Raw genomic sequence first — 17,654 nt, forward strand, 5'->3', positions numbered from 1 at the left:
AGACCCCTTATGGCTGTACAGCATCAGATATTCAATGCTGACTCAGGGAAAGGCTGTACCAGGCCTGCAGCAGAAACATCAGCCAAGGCCAGACAGGGCAGTTACAGAAAGAAAAACATGCATTCTGTTTAAAAAAAAAAAAAAAAAAAATTGTAGGACTGCTATTGTTTTCTGCCTTCATCATGAAGTGACACCTCTCTCTCTTTTCCCAACCAGGAACAGCTAAAAAAGGATGATATGGAATGCATTGTAAACCAGGATGAACTAGCCATAAATTACCAGGAGCAAGCCTCCTCACCCTGCAGTCCTCCTGCAAGGCTAGGTCTGGACCAGAAAGTTTCACCCCAGATGCCAGGCAAGGAAAACATTTATGAGGGAGACCTCGGCCTGGGAGGCTATGAACTCAAGCTTGAGCAAACTTTGGGTCAATCCCCGTTGAATTAATTGGCATGAAGGGTACAGATGTAATCACAAGTAATGCAAGGCTCACTGAGGAATACGAGCCAAGCTGATGAGGCAGTATAGGGGAGAGGCTGGAAAACGTATTAAGAGCATAAATTGTAGAGAATCAAAGCCTTGTCACATGGATCCTCTGGTGCCTGAAGAAATGAGATTTTATTATCCCTCTCTATTATGCAAATGAATTTAGTTTTTTGACAGCAACCATTTTGATTACTGGATTGACTGGGGTGGGGATGGGGGTATCAGGAGTCTAGCTGCTGGAGGATGGGACAGCTGTGCTGGGTCTTCAGGGCATTTCTGCTGCGTATGCAGCTCTCCAGGCCCTTCACTTCTATTCTGGATTTCATTCCCTCCATTAAGGAGAGTTTAAAAATAAGAAAAGAAAGCTTCTGAGAGTAAACATTTTGCTCCTAAGCTGAAGGGAATGTACAGCTATTTAGTAAGCGATAACTTTCTTATTTTGAGGACTTCACTCCCATTTGCTCTCAGTGACCCCAGGGCAGAGCCCAGACAAGTGTTCCATACCCACCGCTGATGGTTTCCCAGAGCCCACGCTGAACTGAAGAACCTATTGTTCTTGTTGGCATCCTTCTTACGCTACTTCTCCCATCGCTCAAAGGGGTTGCCTATGGCTGGGTGTGCCCTGCACTAAATGCAGCACCACTTTCAAGCTTGGTAGGACCATTCCAAGAAAACCAGTTTCTTCTCCCCATACCACATTGTGCCTGAAGAACAAGGCTTCCCGTCCTTGCCTGCATGTGAGTCACTTCTTGGCTGTGCAGCAGGTCCCCCCCCATATGCTGGAAGGTAGGATTCTGCAGCCTGTGTTGCTCTCTACCTGGCAGCAGACTGTGCAGGAGCCCCAACCTGTCCTCCAATTCCAGCATTCACAGCTGATGAGCAGTGCAGGAGCAGGGCGAGAGGAACAGAGCCAATGACGTGTGGGTTACGCTGAGGAGCCAAGGACAGGGCCTCAGGACTCCCCCCTTACAAGGCGTGGCTCATGGCCTACATTCCAGAGACCAACACGATAGCTTTTAATTCAGCTGCATGACCTGTGCCTTTTAAGCCATAAAGATACCTCAAGCCTAGCACCTCTTGAAATCCAGATGTTCATATTAGACTCCAAAAAAATAGGCTCCAGGCCTAGGTGCCCAGGCTATGATGAGTCTGCTTTTGAAGGAGGTAGGGAATGACATCTTCCTTGGACCCAAAGCTTAAAAGTAATGTATGCTTTGCTGACCACTGTTGTTAGGCCTTCAACATTCACTGTGGTGGTATCAGGCACACTGCTATGTGCATCAATTTTTTTGCTTTCCAAACAGAATCTCTGGGGCACAAGTTGTTTTATACTCAAGCTAAGTATAACTTTGTCATTTCAGGTAAATATGACAAGTGGTGGAGCATGAAGTTTTCTAATTTGACTTAATCCTAATAAATTTTTGTTATAATGTATGATTGTGTTTGGCTAATGCTTTATTTAAAGTCATTTTCTCTTTCCAGGTGACTTGGTGGTTCTAAGCTCTTGTACTCAGAATGCCGGCTGAAGCGGGCACTGAAAGCTAATGTACGGGAGATGCAGGGATGCTGTGGGCCAGAAACAGCTAACGGGCTAGCAGGACAAGTCACTGAAGGAATGAAGAGAGCAGGGATGGGCTGGGGAGGCATCCCAGAGAAGGGAAACCTGAGTCAAGCAGAGGGGCACAGACACCGCCTTTCCCACTAGGGATGACCAGGGTTCACAAAAGCTACAAAAATAGGGGAAGGAGATACTACAGGAGAAAGAAAAGAAAGGCAAAAAGATAAAAGATTCATCTATCTTTTTTTCTGTCCCTATCATGCTAAAAGGAAGGGAGGCAAACTTGGCGTTTTCTTTCTCTTTGTGTGGAGAAAGACACCAAGGAAAGAAAAGATCCACCCAAAAAAGGCAAACCTTAGTAGGGGGCAGGAGTGGAGAGAAGGAAGAGAAATATGACATACCAGATGGAAATGAGATCAAGTGGGGAGGGGAGGGTACACAGTCTAAAACTAGCACCAACTTGCTAAGATGGTGTAGCAAAAATAGCCTCCTGCCCCACAGGCAAAGCCCTCTTCCTACTTAGAAACAAAAATCTCTTTCCCTCTGAACATCGTGAGCTGTCGCGAATGTAGACAATGACTGGCTATTTAATCCGGGCTGGTTCGGGTATCCCAGCCGACTTCAGGTAGGTACGATGTAAGATTGAGTAAACGGTGCCCCACCCGACCTGTAAGAAAGACAGTGTTCCAGTTTCGTGATTACCAGCGCTCTTCCCTCTATAGCAGTCCAAGAGCCAAACAGAGGCTAGTGTCCCAGTTAGCAATTCATGAAACCAAATTCCCTTTATGCTCCTCTTGTAAGGGTAATAATTTATGATGTTAAGAAAAGCTCTGTGCTTTGATTAGCATCAGGACTGTGAAATTCAAACCTATTATTTACTGCCAGTTTTAATGAATAATAAAGGCAAAAGAGCCTTATACAAACCACTAATGCTTCTACTCATTACTAGAGCTTTAAGCAGGACTCTAATTCACCGACTTACAGGTCTTCCCTGAACTTCCTATCATGTACATCATACACACATTCATGGGTGCATGCACACATACTTCCACTCACTTCCTCTACCGGGCTCCCAGCTACGGCCTCTATGGTGTTCCCGTGGTACTGGGCCTGTCTGAGCAAGTCTGAAGCCTGGTAGCAAGTGACATCAGAGTCTTCATTCATGACATTTCAAGGAATTTTTTAGAGGGCAATTTAATATAAATCAAAGCTGAAATTTTAAACACCCTTTGACCCAACAATTTCATGTGCAGAACTTTTATTCTAGATGTGCCAGAAAGTATACATAGGCAAGGTATCTACTAAAACAAATGAATTGCCATCAGGTTAAGTAAATCATAGCACAGCCATTTTATAAAACAGCATATGTGCTGATATGGAATGATTTCCAAGGCATTACTGCTAAATGAAAACACCAAGTTGCAGAACGGGATGAATAATGCACGACCATTCTAGCAGGTTAAATAAGGAACTGGTAGTATCATTGCCTTTTAAGAACTAGGGGACCTGACTTTTCTCTTTTGTACCTTTTGAGCTTTGTACATCACATATGCATTATTTCATTTGGTTCTGAATAAATAAGAATAACTCATTCCAAGTACTAAGCTATCAAAGGAGTAAAAACCTGAAAAGCTATTATTTTTATCATAAACTTTTGGAGACCTGAAAATACAAAGGGCAGCACCGATAGCTTCTGGGTTTATTTATTTATATCATCTAACATACACGGATGCGAACTATATAAAAAGTCTTGAAATTCAGACAAATGACTCAGTCCCTTCCATCAAACATCTAGTAGAAGACAGCTTAAAAAATGAATGATTTCTTATTAGATAGCAAAATATATGATAAAGCTCTAATAAATAGAACAGTGTAGTATTGACCCAGAAATAAACAACAAGATCAAGAAAAACCTAATACGAGGTACAGAAACAGACCCATGAATTTCTATATTTAGAAACTTAGTTAATAAAAATGGAATTTCAATTTGGGGTAGGAATTAATGGGCCAACAGACTATCAATTTGGAAAAATAAAGAAAAGTAGGTAATAACCTCTAACATATACAAAACTAAATTCTAAGTAACAGCTAAACAAACAAAAAAATATGTAAATCTTGGCATATGGACAGTCTTCTTAAGACAGATGCAAACCGTAAACAATAAATTCACTACATAAAAATATGAAACAGGACAAAAGACACAATAAACCAAATTTTAAAGCAAGATTGGAGAAAAATATGTATACACACTTTGTGTTGTATATCAGACTGAGGATTATTCCTCAGAATATACAAAGAACTCTTACCAACGTATGAGAAGAGAAAAAACTACCAAGTACAAAAATGTGCCAAGAATATGTAGAATTAAATATGTACATCTTCTATCCGGAATTTCTACTTTTAGATATCTCCAGAAAATAAGTCCTTGGCATTTATACATAAGAAGGTGTACAAAACAATATTCACTGTGGCACTGTTTGTTACTGCAAAACACTAGGAGAGAAGGGAGAGAATTATGACATACCAGACAGAAATGAGATGAAACTCCTGTCCGCTTAAATAACGAGGAAAAAAAATATTCATTAATAGAAGAAGAGTTAAGTAAATGACAGAGCACCAATACTAGGGAATACTCTGTGGCAATTATTATACTCTGTACAGAAATGGGTCTATATGCATGCACTTACATGGCAATATTTCCAAGATGTGTTAGTGAAAAAACAGCCTGGAATAATAGTCTAATTAGCAAACAGTATAGGATTAGGAAAACTAGATCAAGAACGCTTTTTGGTTTATCTGTATTACTTTAATTTTCTACAACAATGCTATATGCATGTGTTCTCTGCTTATTAAAATAAATTTAAAGTAAAATGTAAATGATTAATATGGACACTGTTGCTGAATTCTGTCTAAATAAGGAGGACCCATGAAAGAAGATGTCTATTCTGAGGGCCGTCCTGCCTTCAAGATGGGAGAGGGGAAAGCAGGAGGAGGCATGGTCAAGAAACACTTCAAAGTAGTCACATTTGAGTGAAGTCTTGAAAGATAGGAGTTTTTGAAAGATAAGGAGACATGACTGGTGCTGGTCTGCGGGGCAGGAGGTGGAGCTGGATCACTAGAGTACAGTGAAGGCCTTCCAGTTGAAGGAAGCAGCCTGGCATCTTACGGGATCTATAAGCCACACGAGTCTGGGCCACAATCCTGTGAGAATGGAGAGCTACTGAAATCTTTTAGGCAAGGAAGATAACTACATGGGTTGTCAGGAGAAGGGGTGCTAGTAAGACCAGCGGCAGTGCAATATCCCAGGAGAGAGGTGACAAGACATGCAACTAAGGCAGTATCAGGTAGGATGGAGAAGACAGGTTGTAGAAAAGTTTCAGAATTAAACCTACAAAGTTGGTAACTGATTGCATATGGAAGTTAAGGAAGCTGGAAGGGCCCAGAATTACCCCCAGTTTAAGGTCTAGATGATGATTGATGATTTCACTCACTAAACAGGAATTGAGAGAACAGATTGGAGGAAATCAGAAATGTTGATTTCTGCCGTTGCTGTGCCTGTGGCCTTACACACCTGCCCTACTGTCACCAGTGGAAAAGATCTGAGTAACCCCAAGTTACCAGTGACCTATCTATAAGGGGCTGTAAAAACTTCAGTCCTTGCCTCCTCAGAAGGATGAATTTAACTGAGGGCCATAACGCAGAAAAAGAGACCGAGGCAAGTTCCATAGCAGGAATGGAAGTTTATTTAAAAAGGTCTTAGAACGTGAGAAAAAGGAAGTTACAAGTGGGCACGTGAAGGTTAAAGAGAGAAGGTCAAGTGCCCCGTTTAATGCTGATCCTAGGACTTTTATAAGCTCACATCTTTCCCATGATTCTTCCCTTAGGGTGGGCAGCCTGCACGCGCAGAGCCCTCCTTACCCTTGGGAAGTGAGCATGTGCAGTGTGTTTAGGGAGTTAGATGCATGCCCATCTGAGGCTTTCTTCCTTTTTCAGGTGGAGTGAGCCCCTGGAAGATCATACTTTACTCATTTTTGTCTCTTAACACACATGCCCAGGAGTTGTTTCTCCCTGGAGCCTGCATTCAGTTAACACTTTTAATGTTAACAGGCGTGGACCATCAGGAGATTATCTCTCCCTGGCTGCAGAATTATCATTTTTAGAGAGGCAATGTGATAAATGTCACATCATCACCCGACATTTCTAGTGGGTACAGGAAGAGCCCTCTCCTGCCCCACTCACGCCTCTACCTGTAACACTACTTCCCAGATGCAATGGCCAGCTTGAGCAAATTCTCATATCCTCTGGTACCTGGCACGCAGCTATTAATCTGGCAAATGCATTTTTCCTCGATACCTGTTAGTAAAAACCACCCAGTTTGCCTTCAGCTAGCCAAACTAGCAATACACTTTCACTCTCCTGCTTCAGAGGCATATATCAACTTTCCAGCCCTAGGACATAATTTAGTCCTTTGGGACCTTGATCACTTTTCCCTTCAAACCATCATGCCTGGTCCATTACATTGATGTTACTTAGACCTCACGAGAAGTAGCAGCAATGACTCTAGACATACCGGAAGATATTTATTTGCATGTCAGAGGTTGGGAAATAATTCTGACAAAAATGAAGGGGCCTTCAACCCCAGTGAAATTGCCAGTGGTACGGGCATGTTGAGATGTCCCCTCTAAGGTGAAGAATAAGCTGTGGCATCTGCCCTCCTATTACCAGAAAAGGCAATGATACATAGTGGCTTTAAATTTGAGGCAACATATTCTTCATTTGCTACTCCCGCTCATTTACCAAGGTTGTGTCCCCCCACCCCCCCCAAAAAAATATGGTACCTATGAATGTGACATTACTTGTAAATAAAGCTTTTGAAGATGGAATCAAGTTAAGATGAGGTTGTACTGGATTAGAATGGACCCTAAATCAAATGACTGGTATCCTTATAAATAGAGAGAAAGACACACACACACACAGGAAAGAAGGCCATGTGACAATTAAAGAAGAGATTGGAATAATGCAGCTATAAGCCCATGAACACTAAGGATTGCTACAACCCACCAGAAGCTAGAAGAGAGGCATGGAACGGATTTTCCCTCAAAGCTTCCAGAAGGAAGCAACCCTGCAAACACCTTAATTTCAGACTCTAGCCTCTAAGACAATGAGAGATTAAGTTTCTATTGTTTTAAGCTACCTAGTTCATGGTAATTTTTTACAACTGTCCTAGAAAACCAATACATAAAGTGACCTGAAATCTTTTTAGTTTTGAGTGGGGCCCAGAGCAAAAGAAGGCTCTGCAACAGATCCAGGGTGCAGTGCAAACTGCTGTAACATTTGGACATGATCCAGCAGATCTGATGGTACTTGAAACTTGAGTAGAAATTGAGATGCTGTTGAAAGTGTGTGGTAGGGCACCTTTTTTATTTATTTTTTTGTTTTTGAGATAGTCTCACTCTGCCACCCAGGCTGGAGTGAAATGGCATAATCTTGGCTCACTGCCACCTCAGCCTCCCAGGTCCAGGCGAATCTCCTGCCTCAGCCTCCAGAGTAGCTGGGATTACAGGTGCCTGCCACCACACCTGGCTAATTTTTGTATTTTTAGTAGAGATGGGGTTTCACCATGTTGGCCAGGCTGGTCCCAAACTCCTGACCTCAAGTGATCTACCCGCCTCGGCCTCCCAAAGTGCTGGGATTATAGGCGTGAGCCATTGCACCCAGCACTCAGTCACTTTAGATAAATCATAATACAGAGCCTTAGAATGTGGGAGCAAAGCGCTACCAGCCTTCACAGATAACTATTCCCCTTTTGAGAAGCAACTCATGGCCTGCTACTTGGCCTTAGTAGAGACTGAATACTTAACCATGGACCACAAAGTTGCCATGTGATCTGAACTGCCCATAATGAACAGGATGTTATCTGGCCCACCAAGACATAAAGATGAGCCTATACAGCAGTACTCCATAATTAAATGGAAATGGTATGTATAAGAGATCAGGCTCTTGCAGGCATGTGAAATTTACATGAAAGCATGTGTAATTTACATGAAAGCATGTGTAATTTACATGAAAGCATGTGTAATTTACATGAAAGCATGTGTAATTTACACGAGGAAGTAGCCCAAATGCCCGTAGTCTTTCTGCTATTATTTTTTACCTTTTCTCTCCCAGCCTGCACATATAGCCTCATGGGGAGTTCCACAGGAGCAGTTGCCTGAGGAAAAGAAAACTCAAATCTGACCTACAAATAGTTCTGCATATGCGGGTACCACCCAAAAGTGGAAAACCACAGCACTACAGTCTTTCTGGAACATTCCTAAAGGACAGAGCTCAAGAGGAATCCCAGCGCACAGTGCACCTGGTTGTTCATTTTGTTTGGAAGGAGAAACAGCCAGACGTAAGAGTCTATACTAATTTATAGGCTGTGGCCAGTGCTTTGGCTGGTCAAGAGTTAAAGATCATGACTGGAAAAGGGAGACAAGGAAGTCTGAGAAAAAGGTACGTGAATAGACCTCTCTGAATGTACAAAGATTGTAAAGATATTTGTGTCCCATGTGAATGCTCATGAAATAATGACCTTGGCAGAGGTGGATTGTAATAGTCAAGCAAAAAGAGTGACCCCTTCTGTGTATACCATTCAGTCTCTTTACCCAGCCACTGGCCTGCCCAGTGATCTCATGAACAAAGTAGCCATGGTGGTAGAGGGAAGGAGGTTCTGCATGGGCTCAGCAACATGGACTTTCACTCACCAAGGCCAACCTGGCCACAACCACTGCTGAGTGCCCATTCCGCCGGCAGCAGAGACCAACACCAAATCCCTAATATGGCACCATTCACCAAGGTGATCTGATGTGGGCTGATTATACTGGACCACTTTTTATCATGGAAAGGACAGCACTGTTTTGTTTGTTTGTTTTTGAGACGGAGTATCACTCTGTCGCCCAGGCTGGAGTGCAGTGGCGCGATCTCGGCTCACTACAACCTCGGCCTCCCGGGTTCAAGCAATTCTCCTGCCTCAGCCTCCCGAGTAGCTGGGGCAACAGGCAAGTGCCACCACACCCAGCTAATTTTTTTGTATTTTTAGTAGAGACGAGGTTTCACCATGTTAGCCAGGATGGTCTTTATCTCCTGACCTCGTGATCCACCTGCCTCAGCCTCCCAAAGTGCTGGGATTACAGGCGTGAGTCACAGCACCCAGCAGCACTGTGTTCTTATTGGAACAGTTACTTGCTTGGATATTGATTTGCCTTCCCTTGAAAGCAATGCTTCTGCAAACCAAAACTACCATCCATGGACTTATGGAATGTCTTATCCACCATCATGGTATTCCACACAGCATTGCTTCTGATCAAGGAACTCACTTCACAGCAAATGAAGTACAAAAATAGGCTCATGCTCAGGGAATTCACTGGGCTTCTGTTCCCCATTATCTGGAAGCTGCTGGCTAGATAGAAGTTTTGGGTTCGTCTGTGAGCCCGAGAACCACAACTAGCTAAGTGCAAATAGAATATGGAATAGATAGTGGAAAAAGGTAATTATAAACACCACCTACAGCAACATGACCAGTTGCAGAAATGAGGACTTTAACAGTTATTTCTTATTTTGTTATGAATATAAATGTTATGCAAATATTTGTTTTCTTCCCCCTCTTATACCATCGTCTAACGTAAGATGTATTAATAGTTATATCACAGTAATAAGTTATAGAAAATCCAAAGAAAATGAAAATTATGCAAGAACTTTGATTTTCTTTTGAAGAAAAGGTTAATGTGCTTTCAGTTGTATGCAGGATACTTGTAGCATTAAGAGGAAGTATGATTTTGTTATTGTCTTTATTTGGAGATTAAATGTGATTTAACGAGATGTATATGGGTGCCAAGTTGACAAGGGTGGCCTATCGTGGCCATTTTTATGTGTCAATTTGGCTAAGATATAGTCCCCAGCTATTCAATCAAACACTCGTCTGGGTGTTGCTGTGGAGGTATACTTTGTAGATAAGATTAATGTTCATAAATAGTTGACTTTAAGAAGATTATGCCAGATAATCTGGGTAGACCTGATTCAATCAGTTGAAAGGCTGTGAGAACAGAATGGAGATTTCTGGGAAGCAAGAGAAATTCCACCTCTGGACAGCAGCTTCAACTCATGCCAAAGAGTTGCAGCCTGCCCTTTCTGATGGCCTGCCCTACAGATACCAAACTTGCCTCATTAGTCCTCACAATCACATAGCCACCAATTCCTTGCAATAAATCTCTCCCTCTCCCACCCTTCAGATTAGGGCAGGGTGAAGACTGTAAAAAGAATGTTCACAAAAATAAAACAAGTAGATTTGATGAATTCAAATGTTTTTGAAAGGAACATTCCAAGAATTTGTTTCCTAAAACCACATTCCATGCTGTATCTTTATTTACTTATAGTTTGATCCAGTCTCTTGCCCCTTCTCTATCAATAGCACAGTTCAAGGAGAACTGATGTTCATAAGGATGGCCCTGAAGCAAAATCTTGGAGTACTTGAAGCATTTGAAGAATTCAGGTACATTCATTATTCATGGCAGGGCAGCTGTTAGGCTAGGTGTATAGGCAGTTCAAGGAAGATGTTTGCCTATTTAATTTGGAAGGTTCCAGATGCCTCTCAAATATTGTCATCAACCTGTCATTCATTCTGTTCAACAAACATTTATTAAACCCTTAAAATGTACTGCTGATAATCAAGGTTAGGAATTGCTGATGCTGGAATCATTAATGGGATAAATGAAGATGGGACAGAGGAGCAATAACAGAGTCCAGAAAGTACATTAATTTGCAGACATGATGACCCACCTCATCACACAGATTGATTAGTTTTAGCAATGAGTGGGGAAGAAAGGGGAGCTCCAATAAGCAAGCCTACAGGTAAAGGAGGGACTGGACTATCTGAAGGCAACACTACAGTGGCCAGCGTCTCTGCCTAGCTGCATCCTCCTGCATGCCCCACTCCTCACTGGGAACTGGTCAGTGGGAGAAGAGCACCTCAGCAAGACCCTAACATAAGGAACAAGATTCAAATGCCCCCTACTTCATAATGTGGCCAAAAGCAATACAGAGTCATACTGTGAAACTCATCAATACCATACTTGGTCTACAGGCAGTGCTCAGTTAAGCAAAATTATCAAGTCACCCTTCCTGACACCCCATTATCTAGTCATCTAGCAGATGGCAAGTGTTCAGAATGTGCTGATTAAGCAGAATTGAATTAAGTCCTGGCTAAGTAGCATTCAGCTACTATCTCTAGAAGGGGAAATGAACAATGATAAGAGAAAAAAATATTAGTTGAGCCTTTGATATGGGCCTCACTTTTCCACATATGATCTCATTTCAACCTCACAACCACCCTAGGAACATCAGATTACAAGCCCTTCTTTATGTACACAACCTGGGAGAAACATTAAGCATTTGGCCTAAGATCACAGTTGATTAGTGACAGAGGAGGTTTTATATCCAGGACTGTATAGCTCCAAAGGCCACAATTTTTTCCCCACTATATGAGGCTGCAAGAAAATTTACCACAAGTCTGTCAATACGCACTAAGAACCCTTAATGCCCCAGCATTGGGGCAGAAAACTAGGTAGATATACCCCAGGTTTATGGAGTTTACAGTGGTCGGACTAGAGTCTGAAGAATGGCCACACACAGAAGAGAGGACAGTGGCCTAGAGTGAGCAAGGAGGCCCCAGACCTCCAGGCCTGGGTTAGCCAAGACTCATTTGATACTAAGAGGCAGAAATCAAAATCAGTCTAACTCAAGAAATTCTTTGCTCACATAAGTTACAAGTTTAGGAAGTTAGCTTTGGTACAGCTGAATTGGGTCTTTATAGACCCAAACTAGGTCATTAAGATGCTGTGCCTCTCTCTGTTCTCCATTTTGGCTTCATTCTCAAAAGGTTCAATGCAATGGCAAAGATGTCCACCAGCAGCTCTGAGCTTTCGTTATTCTTAGAGTTAATAATCCCCAAACTATGAGACCATGGGGTAGCTTTCTCCCTATTGCCCTAGCAAAATCCTAGGACTACAGTGATTGGCCAGCTTGGGTCACTTGCCCACCTCTGCACCAGTCATATTCACCCAGAGGCAGTTACTTGGCCTGCCAGCCTACAGCACATGCCCGTCCTGTGGAGGATCAAACAGAACCCTTTCATCCATGGCTCCTGCAGTGAGCAAACATCAAGTCCTTTTTGTTGCTCCCTCCCACGTTAACCTGTGTAGCTAACAGGATACATGGAGATAATGGTTCATAATTATAAAACACATTTCAGCTTCCGCCTTGCTTTCTTGGATCTTCACTCTGGGAGAAACCATTCGAGTAGTCACGTGGAGTTCATGTGGCAGGAAATTGAGGCCTTTCAACAACAGCCAGCAGCAACTTGTCAGCCATGTGAGTGAGACACCTTGGAAATGAGTCCTCCACCCAGTCTGGCCTTTAGATGACTATAGCCCTATATGATCTTGTAACTGCATCTTTATGAGAGACCCTGAGCCAGAGTCACCCAGTTAAGCAGCTCCCAGATCCCTGAGCCACAGAAACTCCATGAAATAAATGTTTACTATTGTCTTAAGTCACTAAATTTGGGGGTAGTTTGTTATGTAGCAGTAGATAATTCTAACAAAAAGTTCCTGGACAGACAAAAAGAAGTCTGTAGCTATCCATACCATTAAGCACACTCTTTCTAGCAAAGTAAAATACTTTGCTTAACAAATTTCCTAGAAGCATTAGGCTCTCCAGCATACCCACATCTAACTTTGCCTACCCCTAATCCCTGAATCCAGAAATGGAGGTGATGAGAGCAGCAAGAACCACACAGCCCCTGATGAGGGTCCCACAGCGGGGTGAATGATAGGAAGGAGAAGCAGTGTACAAGTGCACTGAGCCATGTGCTAGAGGCTGCAGGGGACTCAGGGGAGAAAGATCTACTCCTGACTTTGGGGAGTTCAGTGTGGGCACAGGGTTCAAGTAAAAATTAGGTAAATCATAGCAAATTAGGGTTACAAGGAAGCTCAAAAGGAAAAGGATTATGGTACTTGTTCACCACCCTGGTTGTAATAGAGGCGGAAGATAGCCAAATGCCTAGGAAGATAGGGGAGGGTCCCTGGAGAACCTCCCACCTGCCCAGGTCATTGTGCACAGGGGGCCTTACCTAAACATGTCCATGGTGAAAAACTCCATCCCTTAACACATGCACAGTAAGGGAAATAAATCAATGTGGAGTGGCTCAGACTAAGGGCCCACATGCACACTGGAAGGATGGTGTGGAGCCACCAGGAATTTGCACCTTATGCAAGGCAGGAGCCTGGCCTCTTCAGCTCACAAGTGGGAGCCCTGGTATTCAATTGTGAGGGGGAAATCTGCTTAGAGAACTCCTCTCTTTGCTGAAAGCGTTCTTTCCCCTTAATAAATTCTGCCCTCCTCACCCTTCAATGTGTCTGCGTGCCTAATTTTTCCGGTCATGAGACAAGACCCCAGATTTAGCTGAACTAAGGAGCAAAAAATCCTGTATCAGTTGTACATAGGACTCACCTGGAGCACTTTAGAAACTACTCATGCCTGGGCCCCACACTCAGAGACTGACTTAACTGGCCTGGGCTGTGGCCTAAATTTTTTTTTTTTTTAAGCTTCCCAGGTGATTTTAAAATGTGCAGCCAGTTTGAGAGCCACTAAACTAGAGAGACTTTTCAGGAGAGAGAGATATGTGTTACAGAAAATCAAAGGCTTCCTAGAGGAACCAGTAGTTGGGGTAGGCTATAAAGATTTCAAAAGCTAGGTAGGACTGGTAGGAAAAAGGAAGAGCATGAGCAAGCTGTGACTGCAGAGGTGTTGTCATGTTTCCTGGGACAATAAGGAGCATATCTGCTAAAAAGTAGCTACAAAGTGATGAAAATGCTGCTATCGTGTATATTCTGGTTCTGAACCCTCAGGCTGTAACTACATGCATTGCCGAGACCACTGTCTGGCTATAAAAGCACCAACTCACAAAACCTGTGAATCATCAAGTTCTAAATCCCTGGCATGCAACACATTTGGGATATCATTTTAGGGAGCCACAGCTGCTGCCTGAACAAAAGAAGAAAAAAAACTGCTCCCTTCAAGCCCCCGTGACCATGCAACGTCATCCACCACATTACTTCCAATTGTCTCCTTTTCATTAACACCAGATCCAAAGATGAGGACGGCATCAGAATTTGGCTCAATCCTGGCTCAGTTATCCTTGGCTCTGGGTCTTCAAAGGGCACCCTTTTCCTGGTGAAATCTTGACCAGGAACCCCCTTCGGTCCCTCGCCCCGCCTCACCCCATAGTCTGCACCAGCTAGAAATGAAGAGATGATTATTGATTCAATTAGGATTTGCCAATTAAGTTGGTGTTTACTGCCATCCTTAAAGACCTGCTGCTTTTCTTTATTAAGAGAGTATGTCAGCCCTCCTGTTATCCATCATAATCAGAAAGGGATGTCCAGAGCAGCACTTCTCAATCTTTGAGTCTTGAATGCCCCGAGGATCCTGTTAAAATACAGATTCAGAAACCCTGGGTGGGACTGGAGGGTATGCAGTTGTAGCCAGCTCCCAGGTGATGCTGATCTGCTGGTCCCTGGACTACACTTCCAGTACCCCAAGGCCGGAGCAGTATTTATCAGGCTTGGTTAACTGTCAAGGGTCTACAGGCAATTTGACAGTCTCAGAGATAAAGCAACAGAACTATTTCATCTAGTCATGTCATTCATTTGAAATGTAGTATTAACTGCGATTTTCACAGAAACCTCTATTTTATATGTATTTTAGGAGAAGGAAGTCTCACTCTGTCACCCAGGCTGGAGTGCAGTGAAATGATCAGAGCTCACTGAAGCCCCGAACTCCTGGGCTCAAGCAATCCTCCCACCTCAGCCTCCCGAGTAGCTGAGGCTACAGGTACATACCATCACGCCCAGCAACCTTAATTTTTTTTTTTTTTTTAGAGATGGGGGGGTCTCGCTATGTTACCCAGGCTGGTCTTGAACTCCTGGTCTCAAGCAATCCTCTTTGCCTGACCCTGCAAAGTGCTGGGATTACCTTGCCCAGCCAGTCGTTCTATTTTTAAAATTTGTCCATGTATTATCAGGATGGTGTTGGTCAGTTTGTCCCAGCTAATCTTTCAGTTAACAGGGCAGAGCTCATCTTGATCAATATACTTTCACCTTATTTCGACATCATTGTTTACATTTGTCAAATATGCATTTTGGTTGTTAGTACTGACCGTAATAAAAATGGGTCCATGACTCAAATGTAGTACACTAACACATAAAAGCAGAGATGGTAATACTAGTGTAAATACTACAATGTAGAATTTTAGATGTGTATAGTAAGCAAGACTCCAGTGAGAGCATAGGCTGTCATTCTGGTGGCCAGGCAGGGGAATGCACAAGGAGGTCAACTGCACATAAGCAACCACAAAAGTGAAATATCTGGAACTCCGTGATTGTCAGTACACCCCTCTCCCCTACAGGACACCCTCAGTTATGAAACTTGCCAGAAGTGGGCATGAGGTTAGTAAAGCTTTGCCTTCATCTTTAGAGCACAGAGGGAATCTTCTCTTACCTACTCTGAAAAGACTCTAGAATTTTTCTAGAGCAAGTACAACATAATACTGTGTCCCCACCCAAATCTCATGTTGAATTGTATTATAATCCTCAGTGTTGGAGGCAGAACCTGGTGGGAGGTGATGGGATCATGGAGGCAGATTTCCCCATTTGGTGCTGTTCTCATGACAGAGTTCTTATCAGATCTGGTTGTTTAAAAGCGTGCGACACCTCCCCCACTCTTTCTCCCTCCTACTCTTGCCATGTGAGAAATGCCCGCTTCCCCTTCACTTTCCACCACGATTTAAAGTTTCCTGAGGCCTCCTCAGAATCCATCACATCTCTTGTACAGCCTGCAGAACCAGGAGCCAATTAAACCTCTTTTCTTTATAAATTACCAAGTCTCAGGTATTCTTTATAGCAGTGTGAGAATGAACTAATATACTTTCCAATATAAATTGACAAATTTGGCCCACAGTTGAAGATCCCTAAGCCATAGGAACATTATTCAAAGTTGTATAACAGCAAAAATGGGCCAAGCTAGAATTTTGCCAAAAAGTCTATTGAACCAGTTAAAAGATTATGCTTAGAGGGGGGAAACAAAAGTGAACTCCAGGACACAATTTTCAAGGTGAAAAGCCTTTTTGATCATGTTTGTTTGCAAGTTAGTATTTCACTGTTCAGTTGGACAAAACCACCATGAGTATAAATCAGCTCTTAGCTTATGTGAGATAAATGAAGTAAAAATGCACAATAACATTTTGTCCTTTGTTACTGAAAGCCCTTGTGTATTAGTCCATTTCCATGCTACTGATAAAGACATACCCGAGACTGGGAAGAAAAAAGAGGTTTAATTGGACTTACAGTTCCACATGGCGGGGGATACCTCAGCATCATGGCAGGAGGCAAAAGGCACTTCTTACATGGCAGCAAGAGAAAATGAGAAAGAAGCAAAAGCAGAAACCCCTGATAAACCCATCAGATTTCATAAGACTTATTCACTACCACAAGAATAGCATGGGAAAGACTGGCCCCTGTGATTCAATTACCTCCCCGAGTCCCTCCAACAACACATGGGAATTCTGAGAGATACAATTCCTGTTAAGATTTGGGTGGGTACACAGCCAAACCATATCACCTTGCTACAGAAAAGGCTTTGTTTTGTTTTGTTTTTGAGACAGAGTCTCACTCCGTTGCCCAGGCTGGAGTATAGTGGCAAGATCTCGGCTCCCTGCAACCTCCACCTCCCTGCAACCCTCTTCTACCTCAGCCTCCCAAGTAGCTGGAACTACAGGCACACACCACCACACCTGGCTAATTTCTGTATTTTTAGTAGAGATGGGGTTTCACCATATTGGCCAGGCTGATCTTGAACTCCTGACCTTTGGTGATCTGCCCACCTTGGCCTCCCAAAGTGCTGGGATTACAGGAATGAAGAAAAGGCTTTCCATTTTGAAGACGATTGTTCTGCACTGGTGAGACAGACCAGGGAAGATGTGTTGGGGTCATCCTGACAAAATACTATTAGGGTGGCCAGGAAGGTCTTTGCTGGGCAAAGGAAAATGTGTTTCCACACCCTGCTTTCGTCAGAGAGAACCTCAGTGGTCACCGATATTTATTGACTAAATAAAGGTCAAGAGGTATATTTAATAAGTGCCTACAACATGCCAGGCACTATTCCTGCCCACGTAAAGCTTACATTCTAGCAGGAGATGACAGACTTTAACAATGATGTAGCTAAGTGATATGGTTTTGCTCTGTGTTCCCACCCAAATTTCATCTCGAATTGTAATCCCTGTGTGTCAAGGGAAGGATCTGATGGGAGGTGACTGAATCATGGGGGCAGTTTTCCCCATGCTGGTTTCATGACAGTGAGTTCTCAGGAAATCTGATAGTTTAAAAGTGTGAAGGGGCAGGGGTCCCGTCCCACCCCACCTGCTGCCATTCCTGCCGCCATGGCAAGACACACTTGCTTTGCCTTCGCCTTCCACTGTGATTATCAGTTTCCTGCAGCCCCCCAGCCATGCTTCCTGTTA

General features: G+C 43.2%; 1 protein-coding gene across 6 annotated transcripts in view; it reads left to right on the plus strand.

The window, feature by feature from the left end:
• Nucleotides 1–1,917, plus strand: part of SLC9A9 (solute carrier family 9 member A9) — a 608,568-nt gene extending 606,651 nt beyond the window's left edge. For 4 of the 6 annotated variants that reach the window (XM_063610659.1, XM_055295144.2, XM_055295143.2 and 1 more), the window contains one exon: nucleotides 217–1,917. In XM_063610659.1, the coding sequence (XP_063466729.1) occupies nucleotides 217–444 (228 nt within the window). In that variant the 3' untranslated portion in view covers nucleotides 445–1,917. Of the gene's footprint in view, nucleotides 1–209 lie in introns of all 6 variants that reach the window. The other 2 variants (XM_063610660.1, XM_055295145.2) reach the window with 2 other exon arrangements.
• The last annotated feature ends 15,737 nt before the right edge of the window (nucleotides 1,918–17,654 follow it).

The sequence above is a fragment of the Symphalangus syndactylus genome, chromosome 10 (genome assembly GCF_028878055.3).
Source record: "Symphalangus syndactylus isolate Jambi chromosome 10, NHGRI_mSymSyn1-v2.1_pri, whole genome shotgun sequence".
Taxonomy (NCBI): Eukaryota; Metazoa; Chordata; class Mammalia; order Primates; family Hylobatidae; genus Symphalangus; species Symphalangus syndactylus.